Source organism: Oncorhynchus mykiss, chromosome 19 (assembly GCF_013265735.2).
Source record: "Oncorhynchus mykiss isolate Arlee chromosome 19, USDA_OmykA_1.1, whole genome shotgun sequence".
Classification (NCBI taxonomy): Eukaryota; Metazoa; Chordata; class Actinopteri; order Salmoniformes; family Salmonidae; genus Oncorhynchus; species Oncorhynchus mykiss.
The window spans coordinates 29,703,867-29,731,184 of record NC_048583.1 but is presented as its reverse complement, the minus strand read 5'-3'; the positions used below and the strand labels follow the sequence as shown (position 1 = coordinate 29,731,184).

The 27,318-nt window shown below is 44.1% G+C and overlaps 2 protein-coding genes across 2 annotated transcripts in view; one reads left to right on the top strand and one right to left on the bottom strand.

Moving 5' to 3' along the window:
- Positions 1 to 1,931: 1,931 nt before the first annotated feature.
- On the top strand, positions 1,932 to 14,123 carry LOC110498326 (ankyrin repeat domain-containing protein 6). Its single transcript, XM_021574959.2, has 14 exons — positions 1,932 to 2,310; positions 2,794 to 2,952; positions 6,691 to 6,789; positions 7,300 to 7,497; positions 7,791 to 7,889; positions 8,047 to 8,124; positions 8,412 to 8,516; positions 8,755 to 8,916; positions 9,010 to 9,168; positions 9,472 to 9,776; positions 10,018 to 10,162; positions 12,113 to 12,449; positions 12,552 to 12,913; positions 13,079 to 14,123. The coding sequence occupies exons 2-14, from the start codon at positions 2,806 to 2,808 to the stop codon at positions 13,265 to 13,267; spliced, it is 2,385 nt and encodes a 794-aa protein (XP_021430634.1). The 5' UTR covers positions 1,932 to 2,310; positions 2,794 to 2,805; the 3' UTR covers positions 13,268 to 14,123.
- A 1,561-nt stretch (positions 14,124 to 15,684) lies between these two features.
- LOC110497639 (cation channel sperm-associated protein subunit beta) overlaps positions 15,685 to 27,318 on the bottom strand; it is a 40,943-nt gene continuing 29,309 nt past the window's right edge. The window contains exons 16-28 of the mRNA XM_021573883.2: positions 25,708 to 25,859; positions 24,601 to 24,791; positions 23,992 to 24,188; positions 21,501 to 21,683; positions 21,103 to 21,243; positions 19,438 to 19,580; positions 18,927 to 19,124; positions 18,720 to 18,830; positions 18,425 to 18,535; positions 17,504 to 17,645; positions 16,540 to 16,640; positions 16,249 to 16,323; positions 15,685 to 16,113 (exon numbers count right to left, since the gene is read on the bottom strand). Of these exons, the coding sequence (XP_021429558.2) occupies positions 15,892 to 16,113; positions 16,249 to 16,323; positions 16,540 to 16,640; positions 17,504 to 17,645; positions 18,425 to 18,535; positions 18,720 to 18,830; positions 18,927 to 19,124; positions 19,438 to 19,580; positions 21,103 to 21,243; positions 21,501 to 21,683; positions 23,992 to 24,188; positions 24,601 to 24,791; positions 25,708 to 25,859 (1,967 nt within the window). The 3' untranslated portion in view covers positions 15,685 to 15,891. The remainder of the gene's footprint in view (positions 16,114 to 16,248; positions 16,324 to 16,539; positions 16,641 to 17,503; positions 17,646 to 18,424; positions 18,536 to 18,719; positions 18,831 to 18,926; positions 19,125 to 19,437; positions 19,581 to 21,102; positions 21,244 to 21,500; positions 21,684 to 23,991; positions 24,189 to 24,600; positions 24,792 to 25,707; positions 25,860 to 27,318) is intronic.

Below are 27,318 nucleotides of genomic sequence, written 5' to 3'. Positions count from 1 at the left end.
GGGGATAAAATGGGAAACCTATCCACCACCATAAGGATGGTTATGTTGCCATGTGATGGAGGGAGACCCGTGACGAAGTCCAAGGATATATAGGACCAGGCGTGGTGAGGAACAGGGAGAAGTTGAAGGAGGCCAGCCGGAGCTTGCGTCGGAGTCTTGTTCTGCGCACACACAGTGCAGGCGGCAATGAAAGCGGAGACGTCAGGAACCATGGTGGCCCACCAAAAACATTGTCGGACGAAAGCCAAGGTCCGACGGGAGCCAGGATGACACGTGAGTCTCGAGGAATGTGCCCATTCCAGGACTGGAGCATGGGCAGAGTCCGGGACAAACATCCGGTTGGGCGGCTCCTCCCCCTTTGGACCCCGGGTGGTAGGAGGTAGTGAAACGAGTGAATAACAGAGCACTGCCTGGATTTGAGGTGTGGCAATATTTCAGGTTCTTCTGGTCCATCCCCACCAATAATTGATGTTCCTGCCCTTCTAACCAGTGCCATTCACTCCTACAACGCCATCTTAACTGCGAGTAATTCATGATTTCCCACGTCATAGTTCCTCTCAACAGGGTTAAGACGATGGGAAAGGAAAGCGCAGGGATTCAGCTTCTGGTCCTGGGCAGAACGCTGGGACATGACAGCCCCCACTCTGACGTCCGAGGTGTCAACCTCCACCACGAGCTGAAGGGACGGGTCCGGATGTAGTAAGATGGGAGTAAAAAGTAAAAAACTACAAGGCTATTTCATTGAAAACTACGCATCACTTTCATACCGTATCTCGGCACCCAAAACCAAATCAGCTACTAATGTCAAGGCAAAAGACAATATGACTGTGGATATACAAAAAACATTGTGAAATACACTTCTCACATCAGCTGAGCAGACTTTTCACACAGTTTGTTGTATGAAATAACTAGAACAACATAATGTAGATCCAGGCATTCAGCAAAGCAAGCAGAAACCAGTTCAACCTTCCTCCATCTGTCCATCCCGGTGTACAGCTGCAGTGGTAGGAAGTCAACATCTGGAACAGGGCAACTAAAGCCCCATAGCAGGGTCACTGCCTTTCCTCTCCTCTGCCTGCCTCTCTGACTGTACTGGAAGACTTTACCATCAAGCCTTTGTTAAATGGATGGATATCTCACTGTGTTGCTGTCATAGCTCTGTCTCTGTGGTGTAAATCTCACTTGTGCACTGATCTGATGCACACATTGGTCACACTCTCTGACTGAGTGGGTGATGGATAGAGAGGCAATATAGGGAGGGGGGTAGAGGGAGTGAGAGGAGAAAAATGAAACCAGGAGATGTCTCCTAATAGTCCAAGGTGGAGGGAGGACAGACGCAGAGTGAGAATAATTTTTAATTAGGGCTTAAGCCAAGGGGGGAAACTTGCGTTGCATCCCAAATCACACCCTATTCCCTTTATAGTGCACTCATTTTTTACCAGGGCCCCATGCACTTTAAAGGGAATAGGGTGCCATTTGGGACACATTGGAGTGACAGGGGCGAGTCAAATGGTAGATGAGGAAACACTATGCATAATAGCAATCTATTTTACCCTGTCATTTTATAATCCCGACAGGTTTATAACCATAGCGATCATACAATTCACTTCTGTGCCTATAGCTTATACTGGGTGGTCTGGAGGCAGAGCGGTTGTGTGGTGGTATCAGGGCAGGGTTTAACCCTCTCTGCTCCCTCTCTGCTCTGTGTTCCACTCCCAGCCTTTATCTGTAACAGATAGATAGCAGAGCCAGCTAGCAGGATCTCCTCCGCTTCCCCCCTGTGGATTATGCATGGGGTTGTTTACTGCCTTTAATTCTGCTAGCTGGCACACACATACGTACGTAGACACACACACCCACAGACTCGCCAACACACACACACACACACACACACAGACACACACACACACACACACACACACACACACACATTCACCAATGCACATACTGGCTGGCATACACACATGACCATGTACATATGCACGTGGATGTGCACACGCATGCACACACAGCGGGCACTCTGTCCGAGAGCAGCAGATTACAGTTGTGTGAGGAGTGAGTGACTACTTGCAGTTTACAGTCTAGCTGAGCTCATTTCAGTCGATGTTTATTTGCCTACTACAATGCTGTAATGCCTTTTGTAAGGAGAGGGCATATTATATATTTTTTATAATACGTATTTGGATTGAGCCCATCAGTCGTCGGTTTGTTGTTTGACTTTTCTCAGGCATCCTGCTGCACCCTGACCTTTTTAAAGGGTCAATCTGGAATTGGGATACATCCTGCTGGAACACGGACATCCTGGATGAGGTAAGACAATGCTTTCAGATCAGATAAAAAATATTGACCATTTAGATTTTAAATATATTCATCATATCGACCATTAGATATTGTCCTTGATGTTATTTAAAAAAAAATAATGAAATCATTCTTGATGATCTGATACAGCAAACAATAATCCCTATTAGATCATGTTTTTGTTACCCAGATTAGTTTTTCATCCCATTACACTATCTTTACGTGATCATACCAGACTTCATTTGGTACATAGAGATGAATGGCTTTTTATCTTAGATTGCGTGTTGGAGGTTGATGCACTATTTTTGTGATTGAGATAGAGTTTATCATTTTTATCATTTTAACCTCAGTGTGTAATGTATGTTGTGTGTTGGGTTGTACATTAGTGATGTGTGTGCTCGTGCGTGCATGCATTTGTGTGCGTGTGTATGCATGTGTGCGTCCATGCGTACACGTGTGTGTTTAACGTTAGTATTCTGTGTGTTGTGTTGACAGTAGTGAGCAGTGATGAGTGACAGGGAGGCAGTCCAGGCCCATGTCCTTCTGTCATCACAGGGCCACCAGACAGCCCTCCACCGAGCAGCCATGGTGGGGAACAGTGATATCATAGACGGACTCATCAAGGGAGGCTGCGCTCTAGACCTGCAGGACAAGGTGAGGGAGAGAAATGTCTCTGAATCTGGATCTGTCCCAATACAGTTGAAGTCGGAAGTTTACATACACCTTAGCCAAATACATTTAAACTCAGTTTTTCACCATTTCTGACATTTAATCCTAGTAAAAATTCCCTGTTTTAGGTCAGCTAGGATCACCACTTTATTTTAAGAATATGAAATGTCAGAATAATAGTAGAGAGAATGACTTATTTCAGCTTTTATTTATTTCATCACATTCCCAGTGAGTCAGAAGTTTACATACACTCAATTTGTATTTGGTAGCATTGCCTTTAAATTGTTTAACTTGGGTCAAAGGTTTCGGGTAGCCTTCCACAAGCTTCCCACAATAAGTTGGGTGAATTTTGGCCCATTCCTCCTGACAGAGCTGGTGTAACTGAGTCAGGTTTGTAGGCATCCTTTTTTGCACACACTTTTTCAGTTCTACCCACACATTTTCTATGGGATTGAGGTCAGGGCTTTGTGATGGTTAATCCAATACCTTGACTTTGTTGTCCTTAATTAAGTCATTTTGCCACAACTTTGGAAGTATGCTTGGGGTCATTGTCCATTTGGAAGACCCATTTGCGACCAAGCTTTAACTTCCTGACTGATGTCTTGAGATGTTGCTTCAATATATCCACATAATTTTCCTTCCTCATGATGCCATCTATTTTGTGAAGTGCACCAGTCCCTCTTGCAGCAAAGCACTCCCACAACATGATGCTGCCACCCCCGTGCTTCACGGTCGGGATGGTGTTCTTCTGATTTTTCCCCCAAACATAACGATGGTCATTATGTTCAAACAGTTCTATTTTTGTTTCATCAGACCAGAGGACATTTCTCCAAAAAGTATGATCTTTGTCCCCATGTGCAGTTGCAAACCGTAGTCTGGCTTTTTTATGGCGGTTTTTGGAGCAGTGGCTTCTTCCTTGCTAAGCGGCCTTTCAGGTTATGTTGATATAGGACTCGTTTTACTGTGGATATAGATACTTATGTACCTGTTTCCTCCAGCATCTTCACAAGGTCCTTTGCTGTTGTTCTGGGATTGATTTGCACTTTTCGCACCAAAGCACGTTCATCTTTAGGAGACAGAACGTGTCTCCTTCCTCAGCGGTATGACAGCTGCATGGTCCCATGGTGTTTATACTTGTGTACTATTGTTTGTACAGATGAACGTGGTACCTTCAGATGTTTGGAAATTGCTCCCAAGGATGAACCAGCCTTGTGGAGGTCTACAATTTTTTTTCTGAGGTCTTGGCTGATTTCTTTTGATTTTCCCATGATGTCAAGCAAAGAGAAACTGAGTTTGAAGGTAGGTCTTGAAATACATCCACAGGTACACCTCCAATTGACTCAAATGATGTCAATTAGCCTATCAGGAGCTTCTAAAGCCCTGACTGTTTAAAGGCACAGTCAACTTAGTGTATGTAAACTTCTGACCCACTGGAATTGTGATACAGTGAATTATAAGTGAACTCATCTGTCTGTAAACAATTGTTGGAAAAAGTGGTCATTATGTGTCATGCACAAAGTAGATTTCCTAACTGACTTGCCAAAACTATAGTTTGTTAACAAGAAATGTGTGGAATGGTTGACTCCAACTTAATTAAGTGTATGTAAACTTCAATCACCTTCAACTGTATATAGTGCATTCGGGAAAGTATTCAGACTCTGACTTTTTACACATTTTGTCATGTTACAGCCTTATTCTAAAATGGAATAAATTCATTTTTTCCCTCTTAATCTACACACAATACCCCATAATGACAAAGGTTTTTAGAAATTTGTGCAAATATACAGTGAAACGTGTTTACATAAGTATTCAGACCCTTTGCAATGAGACTCGAAATTGAGCTCCGGTGCATCCTGCTTCCATTGGTCATTCTTGAGATGTTTCTACAACTTGATTGGAGTCCACCTGTGGTAAATTCAATTGATTGTACATGATTTGGAAAGGCACACACCTGTCTATATAAGTTGTTGACAGTGCATGTCAGAGCAAAAACCAAGCCATGAGGTCGAAGAAATTGTCTGTAGAGCATTGTGTCGAGGCACAGATCTGGGGAAGGGTACCAAAATGTTTATGCAGCATTGACGGTCCCCAAGAACACAGTGGCCTCCACCATTTTTAAATGGAAGAAGTTTGGAACCACTAAGACTCTTCCTAGAGCTGGCCGCCCGGCTAAACTGAGCAATCGGTGGAGAAGGGCCTTAGTCAGGGAGGTGACCAAGAACCCAATGGTCACTCTGAAAGAGCTCCATAGTTCCTTTGTGGAGATGTTGTGGGGATGTTTTTCAGCGGCAGGGACTGGGAGACTGTCAGAATCGAGGGAAAGCTGAACGGAGCAAATTACAGAGAGATCCTTGATGAAAACCTGCTCCAGAGTGCTCAGGACCTCAGACTGGGGCGAAGGTTCACCTTCCAACATGACAACGACCCTAAGCACACAGCCAAGACAAAGCAGGGGTGGCTTCGGGACAAGTCACTGAATGTCCTTGAGTGGCCCAGCTTGAACCCGATCAAACATCTCTGGAGAGACCTGAAAATAGCTGTGCAGCAAAGCTCCCCATCCAACCTGACAGAGCTTCAAATCAAATCAAATTGTATTGGTCAAATACACATGGTTAGCATCAATTAATGCGAAATGCTTGTGCTTCTACATCCAACCGTGCAGTAATATCTAACAAGTAATCTAACAATTTCACAACAACTACCTGATACACACAAGTGTAAAGGAATGGGACCGAGAGACTGAAAAAGGAACGGCATGGAAGAGCACCAGTAAGTCAGTGACTCAGCCCCTGAAATAGGATCCCTACTGGGATCCGATCCATTGTCCTGGGTGGTGGTCCAAAACAGAGGATCCGCCTCGGGAATGTCGTATTCCTGGCCGTAATGTTGGTAAGTTGACGTCGCTCTTATATCCAATAGTTCTTCCCGGCCCTATGTAATAACACTTCAAATTTTCTGGGCTAACAATGTAAGAAATAATACATAAAAAAAAAATACTGCATAGTTTCCTAAGAACGCGAAGCGAGGCGGCCATCTCTGTTGGCCCCATCCTTTGAGAGGATCTGCACAGACGAATGGGAGAAACTCCCCAAATACAGGTGTGCCAAACTTGTAGCGTCATACCCAAGAAGACTCGTGGCTGTTAATCGCTGCCAAAGGTGCCTCAACAAAGTACTGACTAAAGGGTCTGAATACTTATGTAAATGTGATATTTCAGTGTTTTATTGTGAATATATTTGCAAACCATTCTTAAAACCTGTTTTTGTTTTGTCATTATGGGGTATTGTGTGTAGATTGATGAGGAAAGAAAAAAATATGTCGTCAATTTTAGAATAAGTAACAAAATGTGGAGAAGTCGAGGAGTCTGAATACTTCCCGAATACACTGTAGGTCCCCATTGGCCCTGGTCAAATGTATTGCACTATAAAGGGAATAGGGCACCACGTGGGACACAGACTCTGAATGTCACATGAAGGAATCTGAAGCAATGTTACTGAAATGTCACTGAATCTTCAAGTCTGAAGACAAAGTCACATTTCCTTAATTTAATGTACAGGAGGGTCAAAAATACAAGCATTCACAACACAGGGAGGAATGTAATGTACCTGAACTGTATTAGCAATCTATATGAGGTCCGGGCATATTAATTAAATGACATTATTAGAAAAACAAATGTTTCACTCCTTCTAATGACAGTGCTTTACGTCTCGCTGTTTCTGATAGGACGGCAACACGGCGCTCCATGAGGTCTCATGGCATGGCTTCTGTCAGTCAGTCAAACTGTTGGTCAAGGCTGGAGCTGACGTTCACGCCAGGAACAAGGTACAGCAATTCAAATGTGAATATGCTGGGTCTAGATCTGTGACCAATGATGGTAAAAATCATTAGGACTGAAATGTTTTTCTGTCTGGTGCCTGACAGGTTTTTCATGCCACTGTCAGAGTGCATCCCAAATGGCACCCTATTCCCTATGTAGTGCACTCCTTTTGAAGTAGTGCACCATAATAGGGTGTCGCTGGAAATCTTTATAAAAAATGTGTCACATACACCGGATAGGTGCAGTGTTTTTTCACAGGGTCAGTCATGGTAGTACGGCGCCCCTGATTTGGTATAATTTGGTATCTTACATGTGTGATTTAACGAAAGTTTGATTTTTATAGTATTTTTAAAAAATTTGGCGCTCTGCATTTTCCCTCGCTATTGGCCAAGTGGGACGCGACTGTCCCGCCTATCCCAGAGAGGTTTTAAGTGCCTTGCTCAAGGCCACATCGACAGATTTTCCACCTTGACGGCTCGGTTCTGCCACACTAGTCTTTGTGTGTTTGTTCTTAGGCAGGAAACACAGCTCTCCACCTGGCCTGTCAGAATGCCAATGCTCAGAGCGCCCACGTGCTGCTGCTGGGAGGCTCCAGACCAGACATCAAGAACAATGTGGGGGACACCTGTTTGCATGTGGCAGCACGCTACAATCACCTGGCCATGATCAAGATTCTGGTGGGCGCCTTATGCTCTGTTACGGAGAAAAACCAGGTAGGTCCCAGCTTGATTTATATTGTTACTACAGCTCCTTTCACGTCATTGATTACTTGTTTAGTTTGATGCCACAGTAGAGTTTGTGTCCAGTCAGTGAGAGACTGTGTCCAGTCAGTGACTGCTCAACTCTGGGTAGAGGTAACCTTTACATAGATGTAGGATCAGCTTATCCTGCCTAACCCTAGGGGGGTGGGCTCCTTTGACTGCTCTCACACCTATAGTCAACTCTTCCCTGTGCCCAGCTAGGGGATAGGGTTAGGGTTAGTCACCTGTCTGTTTCCTATACCCAGCTAGGGGACACTGCTCTCCATGTGGCGGCTGCCCTAAACCACAAGAAAACTGTTCAGCTCCTCCTGGAGGCAGGGACTGACGGCAACGCACGAAACAACGTAAGTGGATGCATCTCAAATGCTACTCTATTACCATACAGTGCTGTACTTCTGACCAGTGTACTATATAGGGGGGTTGCATTTAAAAGGAGCATTGTCAACAGCGCAGGGACCTTGTCAGCAACGCAACCTTTCAATTAATTGCTGTGTGTTCCAGGCAGGGAAGACTGCCCTGGACAAGGCCAGAGACTACAACCACAAAGACGTGTCTCTCCTGCTGGCCAGAGCTCCTCAGGTCAGCATAAGATGTTTCTTTGGACATAGACCAATGGCACACTGATCTGATACACATTACGAGCTGATTCTGGCATCAAAACACCTGTTAGTGAACTTACATTTCCCTCCAAGGGTGACAGTTTATTAAGGAGTATAAAGAGTGCAGATGATTACCCAGCACCTCGATGAGTAGTCAGTTTTTCCAGTCGGTAATCAAGTCTGTTCTTCATTTTATGCACCTTGGATGGACTGTGAGGTAGCAACAGACAGTATAGAAAGTTTTCTACTCTCCTGTGCTTTGGTCAGGTTCACTGTTTCACTAGAGAAAGGATGGTGAGGAAGAAAAGGGACCGGCTGAAGGCAGAACGCAGAACCCAGTCTGTCACTAGAGAAGAAATTCTGCCCAACAAGGTAAAGGCTGTCTGGGGGTAAAATTATGTATATTGTGTATATTGACAGGTAAAAAATGGATGACAGTAGACGGGGGTATGCCAACCCAGTGTTAAATATGATGTTTACATTATTTGTGCCTCTTGAGTTATTAGGTTGGGGTAAAGCGGAAGTTGAACCTTCATGGACCTTTGTGTACAATTGGACAATAAAGTTATCTTCTCCTTCACCTCTGCCTCCTGGCTGTTTCCTTCATCAGGACAGTGGGTACATGGCTGAGGCGTCTCACGGTAGTGAGCGTAGGGCCAGCAGAGCAGGGCTGCCTCACCATCATCACCACCGCCTTCACTACAGTAAAACATCAGTCACCCCAACCAGCCCTTACCACAGAAGGAGAAGACATAAGCTTTTCAAAGAACAGGTGCTTAGGGGTGTCTCAAGGGATTGGGTTGTGAGGATGAAGACCATTTCTGTTCTCTGCAAGATAATTGACAATGAAGTCTCCTTCTTCCAGGCCTTGGCAGAGGATACTCCGAGAAGAAGAATGAATGGCCATCCCGAACTCCACAGGAAGAGCAGACTGTGTACACATGATGAAGCCCCTCCGCCTCACAACGGCAAAACCTATCAGCTATACACCCTGTACCGCGACAAGGACGGCAATGTCAAACAGGTCAGTCACCACGCTGCAAAATTCCGATCATTTCCAAAATTCCCAGGTTTTCGTGAAACCCCAGATAGAATATTCCATTACCAACTTTTTATTTCCTCTTGAAGTTATTGAAATGTTACAACCCTAGGGGTGGGGTGTCCATAACTGAAGTGGTAGTAGTGGTACGGTACAGTACAGTAGAAGTATTGTTGTTGCTGTTGATATTGGTAATATAAGAGATTTAGAAAGAAACCAATGAAAGAAATCTAAAGAAAATGTGTCAAACAAATATCACAATTATACATGATTGTGTCGCCTGGTCAGGCCCCAGCCAATGGCTGCCACTGTAAGCCCCTGATCAAGAGGCTAGAGGGAGAGCTGAACGCCACTAAAGAGGAGATGAGGACACAGATGCTGACGGTTCAGGAGCAAGTCTATTCTAGGCTTGGGAGGATGGACCGCAAGAGCATACACCAGGCCTGTCTGCTACCAGTCAATTCAAATCAACTTTGTTGTACACATGGCTTTTTCTGTCTCATACAGAAAGACAAACTGCAAATACAGCCTGTAAACCTCCACTCGAATTTGTGTGGACATTTGTGTGGAAATGACATGAATGACATACAGATGTAGCATCTTAATTTGATCACTCTTTTGTGGCTGAGAATTTTCCTGCAAGGCAGGAAATGCAAACTTGTCATGTATTTGAGGTTTGAAAGGCTTCTAAAGTTTGTCATATCCACTGAAAAATGTCCGACTTGATTTGCTGCAACCAAATCTTTTTGTAAATTATTTTTTATCACCATATTCCCCCTATAACGCGACACTTTTGAATGCTATTTGAGATGCAACCATGAATTATGTTTGACTGATAGCTGCTGTTCGGCGTTGTGTTGATCAGATCAAAGTGCTGGACATGTTGACCCAGGAGAGGGTGGCAGCAGAGAGGATGGAGTGTCTCTACAGGTTGGACCAGACAGCTGCCCAGGGCAGAGAGGAGGCACAGAGGAGACAGGTATTGTATTACATGGCACAACCACACCCTTATATACCTTCTATCCTCATCCCAAATGGCACTCTATTCTCTATACAGTGTACTCCTTTTAACCAGGGCCTTATTCACCCTTCGTAATAACGTCTGAAACGTATTCACAACATCTCTAACTAACATCTTCACTAACCCACATCTTCTGAAAACATGACAACATGTATTTCTGGTGTTCATTTACACACCAAGCAGGCAGCAGTCACCCTAACCCCTATGTTTCTCTGGTTGTCCACACACCAAGCAGGCAGCAGTCACCCTAACCCCTATGTTTCTCTGGTTGTCCACACACCAAGCAGGCAGCAGTCACCCTAACCCCTATGTTTCTCTGGTTGTTCACACACCAAGCAGGCAGCAGTCACCCTAACCCCTATGTTTCTCTGGTTGTTCACACACCAAGCAGGCAGCAGTCACCCTAACCCCTATGTTTCTCTGGTTGTTCACACACCAAGCAGGCAGCAGTCACCCTAACCCCTATGTGTCTCTGGGTGTTCACACACCAAGCAGGCAGCAGTCACCCTAACCCCTATGTTTCTCTGGTTGTTCACACACCAAGAAGGCAGCAGTCACCCTAACCCCTATGTTTCTCTGGTTGTCCACACACCAAGCAGGCAGCAGTCACCCTAACCCCTATGTTTCTCTGGTTGTTCACACACCAAGCAGGCAGCAGTCACCCTAACCCCTATGTTTCTCTGGTTGTTCACACACAAAACAGGCAGCAGTCACCCTAACCCCTATGTTTCTCTGGTTGTTCACACACCAAGCAGGCAGCAGTCACCCTAACCCCTATGTTTCTCTGGTTGTTCACACACAAAACAGGCAGCAGTCACCCTAACCCCTATGTTTCTCTGGTTGTTCACACACCAAGCAGGCAGCAGTCACCATAACCCCTATGTTTCTCTGGTTGTTCACACACCAAGCAGGCAGCAGTCACCCTAACCCCTATGTTTCTCTGGTTGTTCACACACCAAGCAGGCAGCAGTCACCCTAACCCCTATGTTTCTCTGGTTGTTCACACACCAAGCAGGCAGCAGTCACCCTAACCCCTATGTTTCTCTGGTTGTCCACACACCAAGCAGGCAGCAGTCACCCTAACCCCTATGTTTCTCTGGTTGTTCACACACCAAGCAGGCAGCAGTCACCCTAACCCCTATGTTTCTCTGGTTGTTCACACACCAAGCAGGCAGCAGTCACCCTAACCCCTATGTTTCTCTGGATGTCCACACACCAAGCAGGCAGCAGTCACCCTAACCCCTATGTTTCTCTGGTTGTTCACACACCAAGCAGGCAGCAGTCACCCTAACCCCTATGTTTCTCTGGTTGTTCACACACCAAGCAGGCAGCAGTCACCCTAACCCCTATGTTTCTCTGGATGTCCACACACAATTCTCATTTTAATGTGTAGAAACTATTATATATAAAATTAAAAAAAAATTGTCTCTAAAGAAAAATGTAACATCTAATAGTAAAACTATAGTGTAAAAGCAGGTGAGCTGGTTGTACTCTTTTTGAACATGTTTTGTGGTGGAAAAGTGAGCAAGTCGAACACAACATGTCAACCCAGTTACTCACAGTAAAGACAGGCTAGAAATGTTTTAATGATAAAACATTTTGGGTGAAGCTTACTTTCAATTGTCTCTCCCTGTTGCACACAACAAACTTCCTTTACCGCGCCTAAAGGATTAATGGCTGTTTCGAGGTGAAATCCTCAACCATGTTACAGTCAACCCTGTTACTTTATTTGGCACTTAGTATATTAATATTCTTATTTAACCACTTAACCACTTTAACCACCAGACAAATCGTTTTTTATGAAGTTGAACATGTGCTCTTTATGACAGAATGTTAAAATTAGGTGAAATCAAAAGTTACACTACCCAGAAGGCACACAATTTGTCTCTCTGGTGTTCACACCCCAAGCAGGCAGCAGCAACCCAGGAGTTGAAGAGGTGGTGCATGACTCAGATCCAGGATATGGACCTCCACCTCCCAGCCCACCCCCAGTACTACAAGCTGCTCCCCTCTCCGTCTGTGGAGCAGTCTGTGGGGGACGATGGAGACTCAGAGTGCCTCCCCCTGCTCTCTGTCTTCTCTGGGGACAGCAACAGCTCTCTGGCTAACTACGTCAACCTGCTGTCATGCCCTTCACCCTCGCCTTCAATCACCCACAATGCGCCACACAGTCCGGCAATGGAGCAGGGCCAGGGTCAGGGGTCGGGCAGGAAGTACTTTGAGCTGAAGCTGGACAGATCACCAGGTGGGTGTTAGGAGGAGCATGAAATGAGAATGAGACATGGGAAGGTGGTTCCAGAAATCAAATCACAAAAACAAGCTCCATTTCTCGTTCCTCCCTTCTCAGATGACGACCAGAACACTACTCTTCTCCCTCTGCTAGCTCAACGCCATCACCCAGGAATCCTCCTGAGCTCTACCGCCACCCGGTGTCAGCATCCAGAACTGCTCGACAATCACATTCCGGGGCTGATCTGGGATGGCTGCTCCAGCAGTGTCAGCAGCAGCCAGTCTCCCACCAGCAACTGGAAGCAGGGCCGGGGCCAGGACAGCCATGGCTGGCACCACAAGAAGCACCTCCGTGACCGGATCAGGACGCGCGGCCTGATGAGACCACCCAGTGTCGGGACCAGGACCCTAGAGTTCTTCATGGACAGACCCCCTGAGCCCACATTCAGTCAGGAGAGAAACAACCTACACGCCATGGAGGTAACTGATGACAAGATAGCTGTGGTGAATACTATATCAATGGCTTCACATTGCCCTCTGGTGGGCTGTGGACCAATGATTCCTTTTCACTTGGATTCTGGGACGGGGTTGTGTTTGGAGAAGGGGTAACTTCTTCTTCACTCACTTCATGTATCTTTGTTGCAGGTGACCCAGAGGTTCTTTGAGACAGTGTCCACTCAGCTGGAGTGCTGGTATGAGAGGAAGATCCAGGATGCCAAGCGGCAGGCAGAGCTCAGGGCACAGCAGGACAGGGCCGAACTCCTGCAGCGAATTAGAAGCCTGGAGGAGGAGCTTGAACAGCTCAGGATGACCAATGGGAGCACAGACAGTTGATGCCAACCGGGCTGACATCATGAGTTTGAGCAGAGGAAGAGATGAAGCGAGAGGGTTTACTTTGCCCAAAATCTGTCCACGAAAATAAGACCGCAAAGTGAGGAATTTTTTATGGAGGACAATGAGTCGAATTTGGATAAGAAAAACTTGAATTGCTTACTTGATCAAATAAAAGTTTCAAAATGGTTAGGTTGTTATGAATGCATTGATATAAGTGAACGCATGTGGCATTTCGGAAACCTAATTTTTTTTTAACTTAATCTGAGTTGTGCCTTTTGTTCACACGTGTATCTGCCCTCTCATTGGCTAGAATAGTCCCACCTGATCTCGACTCCTTTGGCCTGCCTTCCATCAAAGACAATACAGTGCTTCCATCTTTGAGGACACTCATTTCCAATGTTAGTGGTCACTCGACTATCTTGTCAATATAATAGTTTATAATATTATAGTTATAATATTATATAGTTATAATAGTCTTTGGTTTTACCCTTACCTTAACCTAATTGTAACCCATTTGAAAATGAAATATCACATCTGCTACGTCCCCTTTGTTTTTCCCATTTATTGCTTATACAGTGCCTTGCAAAAGTATTCAACCCCCTTGGCGTTTTTTTCAATTTTATTCCATTACAACCTGCAATTTAAATTGATTTTTATTTGGTTTTCATGTAATGGACATACACAAAATAGTCCAAATTGGTGAAATGAAATGAAAAAAGATTAAAACTCAGAAAAGTGGTGAGCGCATTTGTATTCACCCCCTTTGCTATGAAGCCCCTAAATAAGATCTGGTGCAACCAATTACCTTCAGAAGTCACTTAATTAGTTAGATTGCACACAGGTGGACAATATTTAAGTGTCACATGATCTGTGACATGATCTCAGTATACATACACCTGTTCTGAAAGGCCCCAGAGTCTGCAACACCACCAAGCAAGCAGCACCATGAAGACCAAGGAGCTCTCCAAACAGGTCAGGGACAAAGTTGTGGAGAAGTACAGATCAGGGTTGGTTTATAAAAAAATACCAGAAACTTTGAACATCCCACGGAGCACCATTAAATCCATTATTAAAAAAATAGAAGAATATGGCACCACAACAAATATGCCAAGAGAGGGCCGCACACCAAAACTCACGGACCGGGCAAGGAGGGCATTAATCAGAGAGAAAACAAAGAGACCAAAGATAACCCAGAAGGAGCTGCAAAGCTCCACAGCGGAGATTGGAATATCTGTCCATAGGACCACTTTAAGCCGTACACTCCACAGAGCTGGGCTTTACGGAAGAGAAAAAAGCCATTGCTTAAAGAAAAAAATAAGCAAAAAAGTTCACCAAAAGGCATGTGGAAGACTCCCCAAACATATGGAAGAAGGTACTCTGGTCAGTTGAGACTAAAATGTAGCTTTTTGTCCATCAAGGAAAACTCTATGTCTGGCGCAAACCCAACACCTCTCATCACCCCGAGAATACCATCCCCACAATGAAGCATGGTGGTGGCAGCATCATGCTGCGGGGGTGTTTTTCATCGGCAGGGACTGGGAAACTGGTCAGATTTGAAGGAATGATGGATGGCACTAAATACAGGAAATTCTTGAGGGAAACCTGTTTCAGTCTTACAGAGATTTGAGACTGGGACGGAGGTTCACCTTCCAGCAGGACAATGACCCTATGCATACTGCTAAAGCAACACTCGAGTGGTTTAAGGGACACATTTAAATGTTTTGGAATGGCCTAGTCAAAGCCCAGACCTAAATCCAGTTGAGAATCTGCGGTATGACTTAAAGATTGCTGTACACCAGCGGAACCCATCCAACTTGAAGGAGCTGGAGCAGTTCTGCCTTGAATAATGGGCAAAAATACCAGTGGCTAGATGTGCCAAGCTTATAGACACATACCCCAAGAGACCTGCAGCTGTAATTGCTGAAAAATGTGTCTCTACAAAGTATTGACTTAGGAGGGGGTGAATAGTTATGCATGCTCAAGTTTTAATTTTTTTTGTCTTATTTCTTGTTTGTGTCACCCAAAAAATATGTTGCATCTTCAAAGTAGTAGGCATGTTGTGTAAATCAAATGATACAACCCCCCCAAAAAATCAATTTTAATTCCAGGTTGTAAGGCAACAAAATAGGAAAAATGCTAAGGGGGTGAATACTTTCACAAGCCACTGTAGCTGCTCCTATGCAGCATTTCACTTTAATATGGGTTACTACGTACTCACGACTATGAGTGATGTGTTTTCTTTATGGATCCTTCCCGACTACTCCTATAGGCCTGAGATAATATGCAATACTACTACATTATATTCTGGTAGGTTGTATCTGACAAAGTCAGACAAATCCTGGTTAACTTTTTGTGAAAACGTTTTTTACAGTTTGTATTTTCTTTGAAAACACAGCAACAACCAATAAAACCCACTCCGAGCATGTGTTTTTCCTTTCATTTGTACCTTTTCATCTTTGCTAGTTTCTTTCAATCTTTCCCAAATACAAATGTCATGGAACACAAATTTGAAAAAAGGATCAATCTGAACACTAAAAACATTTACATCTCATACTTAGGTTAAAAGGCTAAAAATGGAACGTACAACTCTATAACACACTCTTACAATGCCGAACTGTAAAATCCTACTCGGGTCCCTGTGTCGTGGTAGAGTTCTGGGTTCTGGTTGGCGAGATGGTGGGCTTGTGTTTCTTGAGGAGGGTTTTGATGCTGCTCTTGGTTGGCATGGCAACACCGTTGTATATGAGAAGGAAGCCAAAGAGCAGCAGGCCTCCCAGGATGATGGCTGCCATGTTGTTGACGAGGTGTTGGGTTGGGAACGCCAGCGGAGGCTCGTCTACGTAGATCTACCCGTATGGAAAGAGAGAGAAAGCGAGAGCGAGAAAGGAAGGAGAGAAATAGGTGAGGGCCGGAGGTTATCTTGCTCTTCCTCTTTTTTTATTCGTTACTGACTTCAGTGTAAAAGCTACAAGGTTCCTCACCTGTACCTCCTCCACCAGGTCACACAACACAACTCCAGGAATGACAGAGATACGGAAGTGGAAAAGCTCAGAGCCCTGTGGAAAATAATGGTGGTGGTTGTTAGGTTGGAGAAATATTATATTTATAACATTGTCATAATGAAACCCCAGATGGAAACTGCTATTTCATAGCACAATTCGCATGACTGAAATGACAGTATGTCTATGCAGACGTTTTCAGATTACACTCAACTGTTTTACAATTTATATTCAATTTATGTCATATCGTCAGGGAGACTGTAGATGATTTACATATAGGCTGATCTGCAGTCCTTCTGGGTTGTAGAGATTGTTCTTTAGACTGTCTTCAAGATATTGTCTCATCCTGTCCATGGTGGGGGTGGCATGGGTCCCTACCAACACAAAGGATGGGAAAGACGGGTTAACAACAGAGAATGTGTGTTTCACTATAGTGCACTAGAGACCTGCCATTAGGCAACATTTTGCAAGGGAAGTCATGATCACACCCTTTTCTGGTTGAAATCAGTTTTTCTGGTTGAAAATATATTTTTCACATTTTAAAGTTGCAATCCTGAATGGTGAAACTGCCACGTCCGTTTGGGATATTACAAAAACAATTTGTAGTTTTTACCCCTTTTTCGCCCCAATTTAGTGATATCCAATTGGTTGTTACAGTCTTGACACTGTGCCCGCTTAACCCGTAGGCCAGCCGTGTCAGTGGGATCGAACTCGGATCTGTAGTGACGCCTCTAGCACTGCGACGCAGTGCCTTAGACTGCTGCCCCACTCGAGAGGCCCCAACAACAAAATACGTTACTGCAAACAACAAACGCTGTTTTTTTCCAGACTCGGACATCATTTGGGGGACCGAGTGGCACAGCATTCTAAGGCACTGCTTCGCAGTGCTAGAGGCGTTACTACAGAGCCGGGTTCGCTCCCGGGCTGTATCACAACCCGGCCATGATCGGGAGTCCCATAGGGCGGAGCACAATTGTCATCCGGGTTAGGGAAGGGTTTGGTCGGGGTAGGCCATCATCTTAACTGACTTGACAAGTTAAATAAAAATTTAACATGCGATAGAACAGCAGAATGTGTACTGCAAATTATATATTTTTTACTCGACGCGCCTCGCCTTCATTTCAGCCACAAAACAAAAACAAAGGTGCTGGGGCGGACAGTGGTGCTGTTTCCCCTAAAGCTGATTCCATCTTTAAAAACATCCTTATATTGCAAAACCTTCTGGGATGAGACTGACCTGTGACCTTCCAGCTGGTCCGGTTGTTGACCTCTGTGACAGTAACAAAGTAAGGAGAGCAGAGCGGGTGGTCAGCGTGGTTGGTTCTCCTCAGGAACAGGGTGATTTTGAAGTCAGTCACAGGAAACGTTAGCCTCAGCACCTACAGTACAACACAGAGGACATGGGAAAGACTAAAATACTTTTTAACCAATATACGATTTTTATATGATTTCATTCATGTTCGCAGCCGACAAGACTGAATTATGCAGAATGCACAGTTACATTAAGACAATACTTTAATATATTCCACTAAGTGGTACTAAATATGAGTGTATAGCATATTCAATATTGTTTTGTGTTATAAATGTTACAATATTTAATGTATAGTACCAGTCAGAAGTTTGGACACACCTACTCATTCAAGGGTTATTCTTGATTGATCTATTTTCTACATTGTAGAATAATAGTGAAGACATCAAAACTATGAAATAACACATATGGAATTTGCTTATTGAAGCTGTTCTTGCCATAATATGGACTTGGTCTTTTACCAAATAGGGCTATCTTCTCTATACCACCCCTACCTTGTCATAACACAACTGATTGGCTCAACGCATTAAATAAAGAAATTCCACAAATGAACTTTTAACAAGGCACACCTGTTTATTGAAATGCATTCCAGGTGACTACCTCAGGAAGCTGGTTGAGAGAATGCCAAGAGTGTGCAAAGCTGCCATCAAGGCAAAGGGTGGCTACTTTGAAGAATATAACATATTTTTTGATTTGGTTACTACATGATTATTTCATAGTTTTGATGTCTTCACTACTATTCTACAAAGTAAAAAAAGAACAGGTCCAAACTTTTGACTGGTACTTTATATGTAATTGTTTTGTTTTCGGAAGACATTGATGATTGATCACACTGATGCAGATGTGTACCCTCTGTCTGCAGTCAGAGTTGATGGCTAGAGGAGAGACTTTCAGTATGTCTGTGCAGCCACATTCCTCTGCGGACCTTTTCCCTGCACACTGCTTATACCGACCAGAGTTCTGGAGGAAGGCACACAATTTGTCACCCACAGACACTATGTATCACAGCTTACACCCAATGCGAAACACAACACAGAAGCACACATAGACACTTGGTTAAGTTACACTGCACAACAATACAAGACTTGCTCAGCTTGGAGACAAGGTAGTGCTGACGTGCGTGAACCTTGTGACCTGTGCTCACCTTGGAGATGGGGTAGTGCTGTCTGGGGCGGGGATGACTTGGGTCAGCGTTATAGATGTTGTCTGAGGTTGGGATTAAAACACCTAGTTGGGAGGGAGGCCGGTAGTTCACCTGAAGCACACACACACGCATCTCATTATCTGCACACAGGTCAACTAATAAAACATTGATCGCATGCCTGTAACCCAGTGTGTCTCTATCTCTCACAGGCAGGTTGAAGAGCCTCTTGTTGTCCATGTGATCCTCTGGATCCGCGTGGATCCATTCGTGGTCACTGATTGGCTGTTGGGAGACATAGACGATTTGGAGTCCCTCGGGGCAGGAGTTCTGTAGCGTGAAGGTGAAGGAGGAGGACCTACACAACAGAGAGGCTTCTGGGATGTATACCGTCACTGTGGTGGTTGCCTAGGGGCAGAGGGAAATATATCAACACAATACAATGGAGGAACAGACTTTAGACAACTGCATTCAGTAGGGTTGGGGTTCCATTTTCATTCAGTCAATTCAGGAATTAAACTGAAATTCCAATTCCAATTCTTTCAATTAAAAAAATGGAATTGGAATTTCAGGTAAATTCCAGAATTGAGTGAATTGAAATGGAATTGACCTATACCCTGATATACTGTATGCAACTACAAAATGTTTTTAATGTTATTAGTAGTCTATATAGGCAAACGTGAGGATGATATGAGGGTGATTTGGAGTATTGGGGGTATACCTTCTTGCAGAGGTGACTGAAGGCGGTGAGGGTGAGCATGTGGTTGTTGGTGTCGTCCCAGGAGTGTCTGGCTGTGACTCGGATGGCCAGAGGGTTGGTCAGAACCACACGCATGAACTTCTTATGGTACACCATGGACAAAGCTGCACACACACAGGTTTTGTTAGAACGAGAGCATTAAAGCTGGACTCCTTAAGTGGTGAAACTGTTTGGGATATTACAACAAAGAGGTTACTGCAAAAACCAGACATCATTGAACACGCGTGACAGAACAGCAGAATAAATCAACACAAAATGACCACACTGAAGGAGGCCCTGTTTCCCCTAATGCGGATCTTAAGATCTGCAATCTTAAACTATAGACTACCCTTTCAAAATAATGTAAACAGTGATACACAGTGAATAGGAATTGGTGTTAGGTTCTAATTCTCAGACTAAAAACTCGGACACTATGAAAGCTTAAACCAAGTGTATTCTTCCCCGGAGGAATCAATACAGCTGCATTAGACGAAGACGTTGTTCACACAAGCACTGATATCTAACCATTTCTCCCAGGCTGAGTCTCCTCCTACACATCTGAACAAACATGGCATCTTTACTGCTAGGCAGGAAACAAAGTAATACGGCCATAAGCTTTTCTTTCTGCCTTAATGTGACCTGACCTCGACCAACTTCATCACTAATCCATGGCTCTCTCCCCTTATCAACGCCTGCCACATGTGATCGCTTTCTCTGCACTCAGCACATTCCAAGCTTAATTGCTGTAGTGGAAATGTCCTGTATTTACCAAATCATCAGAGCAAACCACCACACAAGTCAGAGTTATCATAAAGTCCATCTTTAATTATATGAGCTCCATCACAGCCCTGTGACTCTCAGATCAATTCAGTGTCTATAAATGAATTCTCTGAGTCCTTACAAAACAGTTCTTAGTATCATTTATAGCCAAGACACACCCCTCTCAACTCACATGACGAATAACAGATCTTAGGAACATTACAAAGGAAGACTTGAGAGAGGAGTATTCCATAGCCAGACAGCATTAGCTATAAATTATCGTTCAGTTTGCTCTCCTAAAACGAGGTTCTACTTCTCGTTCTTGGTACAACATAGTACCAAGACATTAGGATATATATCAATTGTTCTTTTAGACACTCCCATTCTGGACAAGCTCACGGAGACACAGTGACTGGCACACAGACATTGTGGAGCCAAGAGATAATTGGTTCCCCCTCAATCAATCCATTCACATGGTTTAAAAGATATGTTTACATATGAAGACAAGCTTGACCTCTCCCCTCTCTGCGGCCCAAGTAACTGAACCCTGACAGAGAACAGATAACTGCAACCGGGCCAACAGTATTATCCAAAAATAGACATTCTAATGACATATCTCACATAAGCATGCAATAAAATAAATAAAACATATTATTTATAAATGTTACCTAAATAATTCTGATTCCGCCACGACATTGCACACACTATATACCTTCCTCCCACAGATAACCATTTACTTCTGGTGTAGACCCTCTAAACCCTAGCACTCAATATTTCAATAGGATACCTGATAATTAACCCTATCCCAAGTTTAGGAGTTAGTACCCAGAATCCATCATTGGTAAGAACCCAGACACCACACACCTCAACCCCACCACCACTACTCACAGTAATCGGACATGAAGGCCTTGAAGGTGAAGTTGAGCTTTTCTCTGACGTTGATCCTCATCAGAGCGTTATTCCTCACACCGTTCAATGACTGCAGGGCGTGACGACATGGCCCCTCCTTCATCCCCCAGCTCCCCCGGCCTAGATGGATAAACGGATGGATCTATTTCACACATTTAAAACACATACAGGGTTGGTTTCCCATATCTAGATTAAGTCTCATCTTGGATTAAGAAGTACTTTCAATGGAGAATCTCTTATCAAGCATACTTTTTAGCCCAGGACCAGGCTTAATCTGTATACAGGAAACGAGCCCATAGACTTACCTCAGGCGAGTACTACAACAATACACATTCAAAATCATTGAGGATGTAATAACACACAATAAACACAGTAACCTGCAGAGTGGAAGAGCAGCCACTCTCCTGACCGGTGGCTGGTCAGGGGGAGCACTAGGGCTGGCATGGTGGGTTTGGCTAGGGCACTGCCGCTGGGCAGCAGCCCTGTGATGAGGTAACTGCTGAAGCCTGGTGCTACCACAGCCTTCCCCACGTGGGACAAATTAAACCCTTGGGACGGATCTGGACAAGACAGGACAGGACAGCTCAGAGTTCACCACAGGAGAAACAGCAGCAGGGTTGACTAAAGCAGTGTTAACCACAGAAGAATGAGTGTTATCATCTAAGAAATCAAATCAAATCAAATGTTATTGGTCACATACACATGGTTAGCAGATCTTAATGCGAGTGTAGCAAAATGCTTATGCTTCTAGTTCCGACCGTACAGTAATATCTAACAAGTAATCTATCAATTCACCAACAACTACCTAATACACACAAATCTAAAGGGGTGAATGAGAATATGTACATGTAAGTATACGGATGAGCGATGGCCGAGCAGCATAGGCAAGGTGCAATAGATGGTATAAAATACAGTATATACATGTGATATGAGTAATGTAAGATATGTAAACATTATTAAAGTGGCATTATTTAAAGTACCATTGTATAAAGTGACTAGTGATCAATTTGTTAGAGTTGTTAAAGTGGCCAGTGATTGGGTCTCAATGTAGGCAGCAGCCTCTCTGAGTTAGTGATGGCTGTTTAGCAGTCTGATGGCCTTGAGATAGAAGCTGTTTTTCAGTCTCTCGGTCCCTGCTTTGACACACCTGTACTGACCTCACCTTCTGGATGGTAGCGGTGTGAACAGGCAGTGGCTCGGGTAGATGATGTCCTTCATGATCTTTTTGGCCTTCCTGTGAAATCAGGTGCTGTAGGTGTCATGGAGGGCAGGTAGTTTGCCCCCGGTGATACGTTGTGCAGACTGCACCACCAGGCTGTGATACAGCCCGACAGGATGCTCTTGATTGTGCATCTGTAAAAGTTTGTCAGGGTTTTGGGTGAAAAGCCAAATTTCTTCAGCCTCATGCGGTTGATGAGGCACTGTTGCGCCTTCTTCACCACACTGTCTGTGTGGGTGGACTATTTCAGCTTGTCTGTGATGTGTACGCCGAGGAACTTAAAACTTTCCACCTTCTCCACTGCTATCCCGTCGATATGGATAGGGGGGGGGGGATGCTCCCTCTGCTGTTTCCTGAAGTCCACGATCATCTCCTTTGTTTTGTTGACGTTGAGTGAGAGGTTGTTTTCCTGACACCACACTCCGATTGCCCTTACCGCTGAGCACGCACCCTTGTGGGGCCCCAGTGTTGAGGGTCAGAGAAGTGGAGATGTTATTTCCTACCTTCACCACCTGGGGGCGGCCCGATTGAAAGTCCAGAACCCAATTGCACAGGGCGGGGTTGAGGCCCAGGGCTTCCAGCTTGATGATGAGCTTGGAGGGTACTATGCTGTTGAATGCTGAGCTGTAGTCAATGAACAGCATTCTTACATAGGTATTCATTTGGTCCAGATGGGATAGGGCAGTGTGCAATGTGATGGTGATTGCGTCGTCTGTGGACCCGTTGCGGCGGTATGCAAACTGAAATGGGTCTAGGGTGGCCGGTAAGGTAGTCTCTCAAAGCACTTCATAATGACAGAAGTGAGTGCTACGGGGCGGTAGTCATTTAGTTCAGTTATCTTTGCTTTCTTGGGTACAGGAAAAATGGTGGCCATCTTGAAGCATGTGGGGACAACAGACTGGGATAGGGAGAGATTGAATATGTCTGTAAACACACCAGCCAGTTGGTCTGCGCATGCTCTGAGGATGCGACTAGGGATGCCGTCTGGGCCAGCAGCCTTGCAAGGGTTAACACGTTTAAATGTTTTACTTATGTCAGCCACGGCGCAGTCCTTGTTAGCGGGGCTGCGACGGTGCTACTGTATTATCTTCAAGAGGGCAAAGAAGGTGTTTAGTTTGTCTGGAAGCGTGACGTCTGTGTCCGTGACGTGGCTGGTTTTCTTTTTGTAGTCTGTAATTACCTGTAGACCCTGCCACATACGTCTCGTGTCTGAGCCGTTGAATTGCGACTCCACCTTGTCCCTGTACTGGCATATAGCTTGTTTGATTGCCTTGCAGAGGGAATAACTACACTGTTTATCTTAACTTCAAGTGTGCACACTTACATTTAATCTTCCTTCAAATAGATCTGGCAAGTCAGACAGCTCATAGTTTACCCCAGGAGAAACCGAAGCAGGCTGGGTTAAATAAAGCTATGAGTTGTGAGTAGTGCTTGATTTATTTTGGATCGTGTCTTAAGACTCATGACGAGAGATTGAGATCGTAGCTAGAAATATCATATTCATTTACTTGGAAGGATAGGAAAATATCTGAAATGTAGCATGATTCTGTTAGAATTTCAGAACTAGTAAGCAGCACAAAATACGTTTGGGAATCACTAAATGTAAATGAACTAACAAGTCCGTTGATGCTATCTTTCTTTCCAGTTACCTAAGTCTTTGAGCTGCAGTGTAACAATGAGCCCCTCGGGCTCCCCCTTCTTCACCAACAGGTCATATAACTGCACAGGCTCCGCATTCAAGCTGGCTCCTTTGATTGGCTCCAGGATCTCCCCGACGACAACCCCGGAGAACCCCTTCAGATAGTGAGTCCGGAACACCTCTGTGATCACCACCATGCCACCGTCACTGGGGGAGAACACACACACAGACATGTATGGACATGCACACACGCACATCTGGAGGACACTGATGGCATTTACTAAGACACATAAGACAATACAAAGATATAAAGACACTCAATAGTAGATAGGAAAGTCAATATGAGATAAGAAAGTCAATACTAGATCAGGAAGTCAATATTAGATAAGAAAGTCAATAATAGATAAGGAAGTCAATATTAAAGTCAATATTAGATAAGGAGGTCAATATTACATGTAGACAAGGAACAAGTGTCTAAAATAGTTCAGAAGATCCACAAGATGACAGGTTAAAGAGATTTGGAACATGTGAGAGGTAAATGTATGGTTGAGGATAGTATTGAACAGGTGAAAAGGAAATGGGGAGTAGGGAGAGACTAGGGCTAGTGTCCCCCCCCCACCTGAAGTAGATGACCTTGCCCACGTGGTCAGGTGAGAAGTGGCTGGCAGGTGCCACGGTGAGAGGGTTGTTCCTGCCCTGGCGGTTGTTTCCGTTAGCATGGTCATTGATGACAGCGTTCTCGTGGAGCAGGACTGTGTGGTCTGTGGTGTACTGGAGGGCCAGGGCTTTGTCAAAACTCATCTCATGTTTCTATTGGGACACAAACACACAGTAAGGTTCAAAATCAAGATATCAGTGTATGTCTGCAACAGGCCTGACAGACAGGATAATATCGTATTGGCCAGTATAAACAACAGATGATGTGCTATAAAGCCATTTCTACACCAACAGCTGTCAAAAACTGCAGTAACCCGATTCTTATTGCGTGTAGACCGAAGAATCTGCCGGGACTGAATGGGATATGTGAGATAACGAGCTGCAGTAGTTCTGGTCTTTGGGTTTTGGCACTGGTTATATGGACGTATCAGAATTGTGCGAAGGCAACTCTCAATTTCAAACACATTTTGACCCAGAAGTTAATCAGGCAGTTGACCAAATTACGCAAAATTTTACTTCTGGGTTAACTAACATTAGTCTGAGGACAGTGTCTACACTAACTGGGTCCTGTTCAGTTGGGAATAGTGCCTCTGTGTTTCAAAAACAAAATCTCCCGACTGAACCTGTTGGTCTGTACTGTTATGAGGTGGTCAATCTCGATGGCCCTGTAGCTAAAGCGCAATTCCACAGTGACAGAATGATGCTGAGACTCAAACTTTTCACCTTAAAATGCATGTTAAGTTAAACAAACCATACAACTCTATGCACAAGGACCACTTTTAACCAGATCACTTTTTTGTGCCATCATTCTGTTACCAAACTGTGCATCTGCACTGTTCTTCAAGTAAATGTGTTTTTGTAAAAATGTCTGTGGAAATTCTTAAAAGGTGTCTTTGTGCATTGAGATGCATGGTCTGTTTAACTTTGCAATCCTTGGATTTTGTTTGGCATACATTTTAAAGTGAAACATCTGAGTCTCAGCATCATTATGTTACCGTGAAATTGACCTAAAGCATCCTGGGGTTGTGTTGAGTAGGGCATACCGTAGCAAAATGTTTGCAACACTGACCTCTATGAGGTGGTCTATCTCGATGTTCCTGTAGCTAAAGCCACTGGGTTTGTCTTTGTCCAGCTGAACAGCAATTAGGATACCCATGTGACCACACAGTAGAGTACTGGCTACATCCAGGGTCTCGTTCAACCACGCATACCTGGCAAGACCTTCAGGAGGACAAAAATGGGTGGGGATGGGGGAGATGGGATGTGATGGGAATTCTGTCAGGTTCAAGTAGGGCTGTGGCGGTCATGAAATTTTGTCAGCTGGTTATTGTCATGCAAAAGACTGCCGGTCTCATAATTAACATCTCCAGGCTTCCATGCATATAAGACGCTGATGGGACATCTGCATTTAAAATAGCTGAATAAATCAATTTAATATACACCATCACAATAAATCCATTATTTATTTTAGGCAGGTCTAAAGAAAGATTATATGAAGAATATGTATTTTTAGAAGAACAGAATATGAGTTGGCCTACTGTATGTTATCTGGCTATGCTCCATGCCTTAGGCTGGACGCTTGTTCATTTAGCAGACTAGATATAAAATAATGCCACGGCACTTATTAGCATATTACATGATTTTATAGTAACTAGAATATAATTGAACTTAGCTGAATAAAATGGAACGGATATTTTTCCCATTCCGGAGCGAGTGCACATGGCTATGTTGAGCGTAAAAGTGATCATTTGAAACAGGTCATATACAATAGATTTAGAGTTATTTGGCAAAGCTTGCAGTCTGTTCCATGCCTCAGTCTGCACACTTTGTTCTCTCATTAAGTGATCATATTTTCCCTATTCTAAATGTAATCTTGCTTTTACTATCATGTAAAATTAGTTTTAATTTAGAATGGGCCATTATCAAATGGGCAGAAACAGGGGCATGGGAAAAAAGACATGTCCTCCATTTGCACTCGAATAGTGAATGGAGGCAACTTGTTAGCTGGTTTGGTTATTTGGAGAAAGGAATGAAGGAAAATATGGAAACGTATAGTGGTGAGATATTCTGTAGCTAAAGGTAATGCCCTATATTACTAGGCATTTCAAAATCAAATACAAATTCATATACAGTGCATTCGAAAAGTTTTCAGACCCCTTGATTTAGAATTCAAGGCACACTCAACCAGCCCGGCTACCATAGCATTATGCAGCGATACGCCATCCCATCTGGTTTGCACTTAGTGGGTCTATCATTTGTTTTTCAACAGGACAATGACCCAACACACCTCCAGGATCTGTAAGGGCTCTTTGGCCAAGGAGTGACGGAGTACTGCATCAGATGACCTGGTCTCCAAAATCACTTAACCTCAACACAATTGAGTTGGTTTGGGATGAGTTGGAGGAGTGAAGGAAAAGCAGCCAACAAGTGCTCAGCATATGTGGGAACTCTTTCAATACTGTTGGAAAAGCATTCCAGGTGAAGCTGGTTGAAAGAATGCCAAGAGTGTGCAAAGCTGTCTTCAAGGCAAAGTGTGGCCACTTTGAAGAACCCAAATATATTTTGATTTGTTTAACACTTATTTGGATACTACATGATTCCATATGTGTTATTTCATAGTTTTGATGTCTTCACTACTTTGTACAATGTAGAAAATAGTAAAAATAAAGAAAAACCCTTG

Excerpts from the sequence above, each read along its gene's own strand:
- LOC110498326 (XM_021574959.2), top strand. The coding sequence starts at position 2,806 with ATGAGTGACAGGGAGGCAGTCCAGGCCCATGTCCTTCTGTCATCACAG. Across the intron at positions 8,917-9,009 it reads ATAAGCTTTTCAAAGAACAG|GCCTTGGCAGAGGATACTCC; the intron begins GTGCTTAGGGGT and ends TCCTTCTTCCAG. Across the intron at positions 9,777-10,017 it reads GACATGAATGACATACAGAT|GATAGCTGCTGTTCGGCGTT; the intron begins GTAGCATCTTAA and ends TTATGTTTGACT.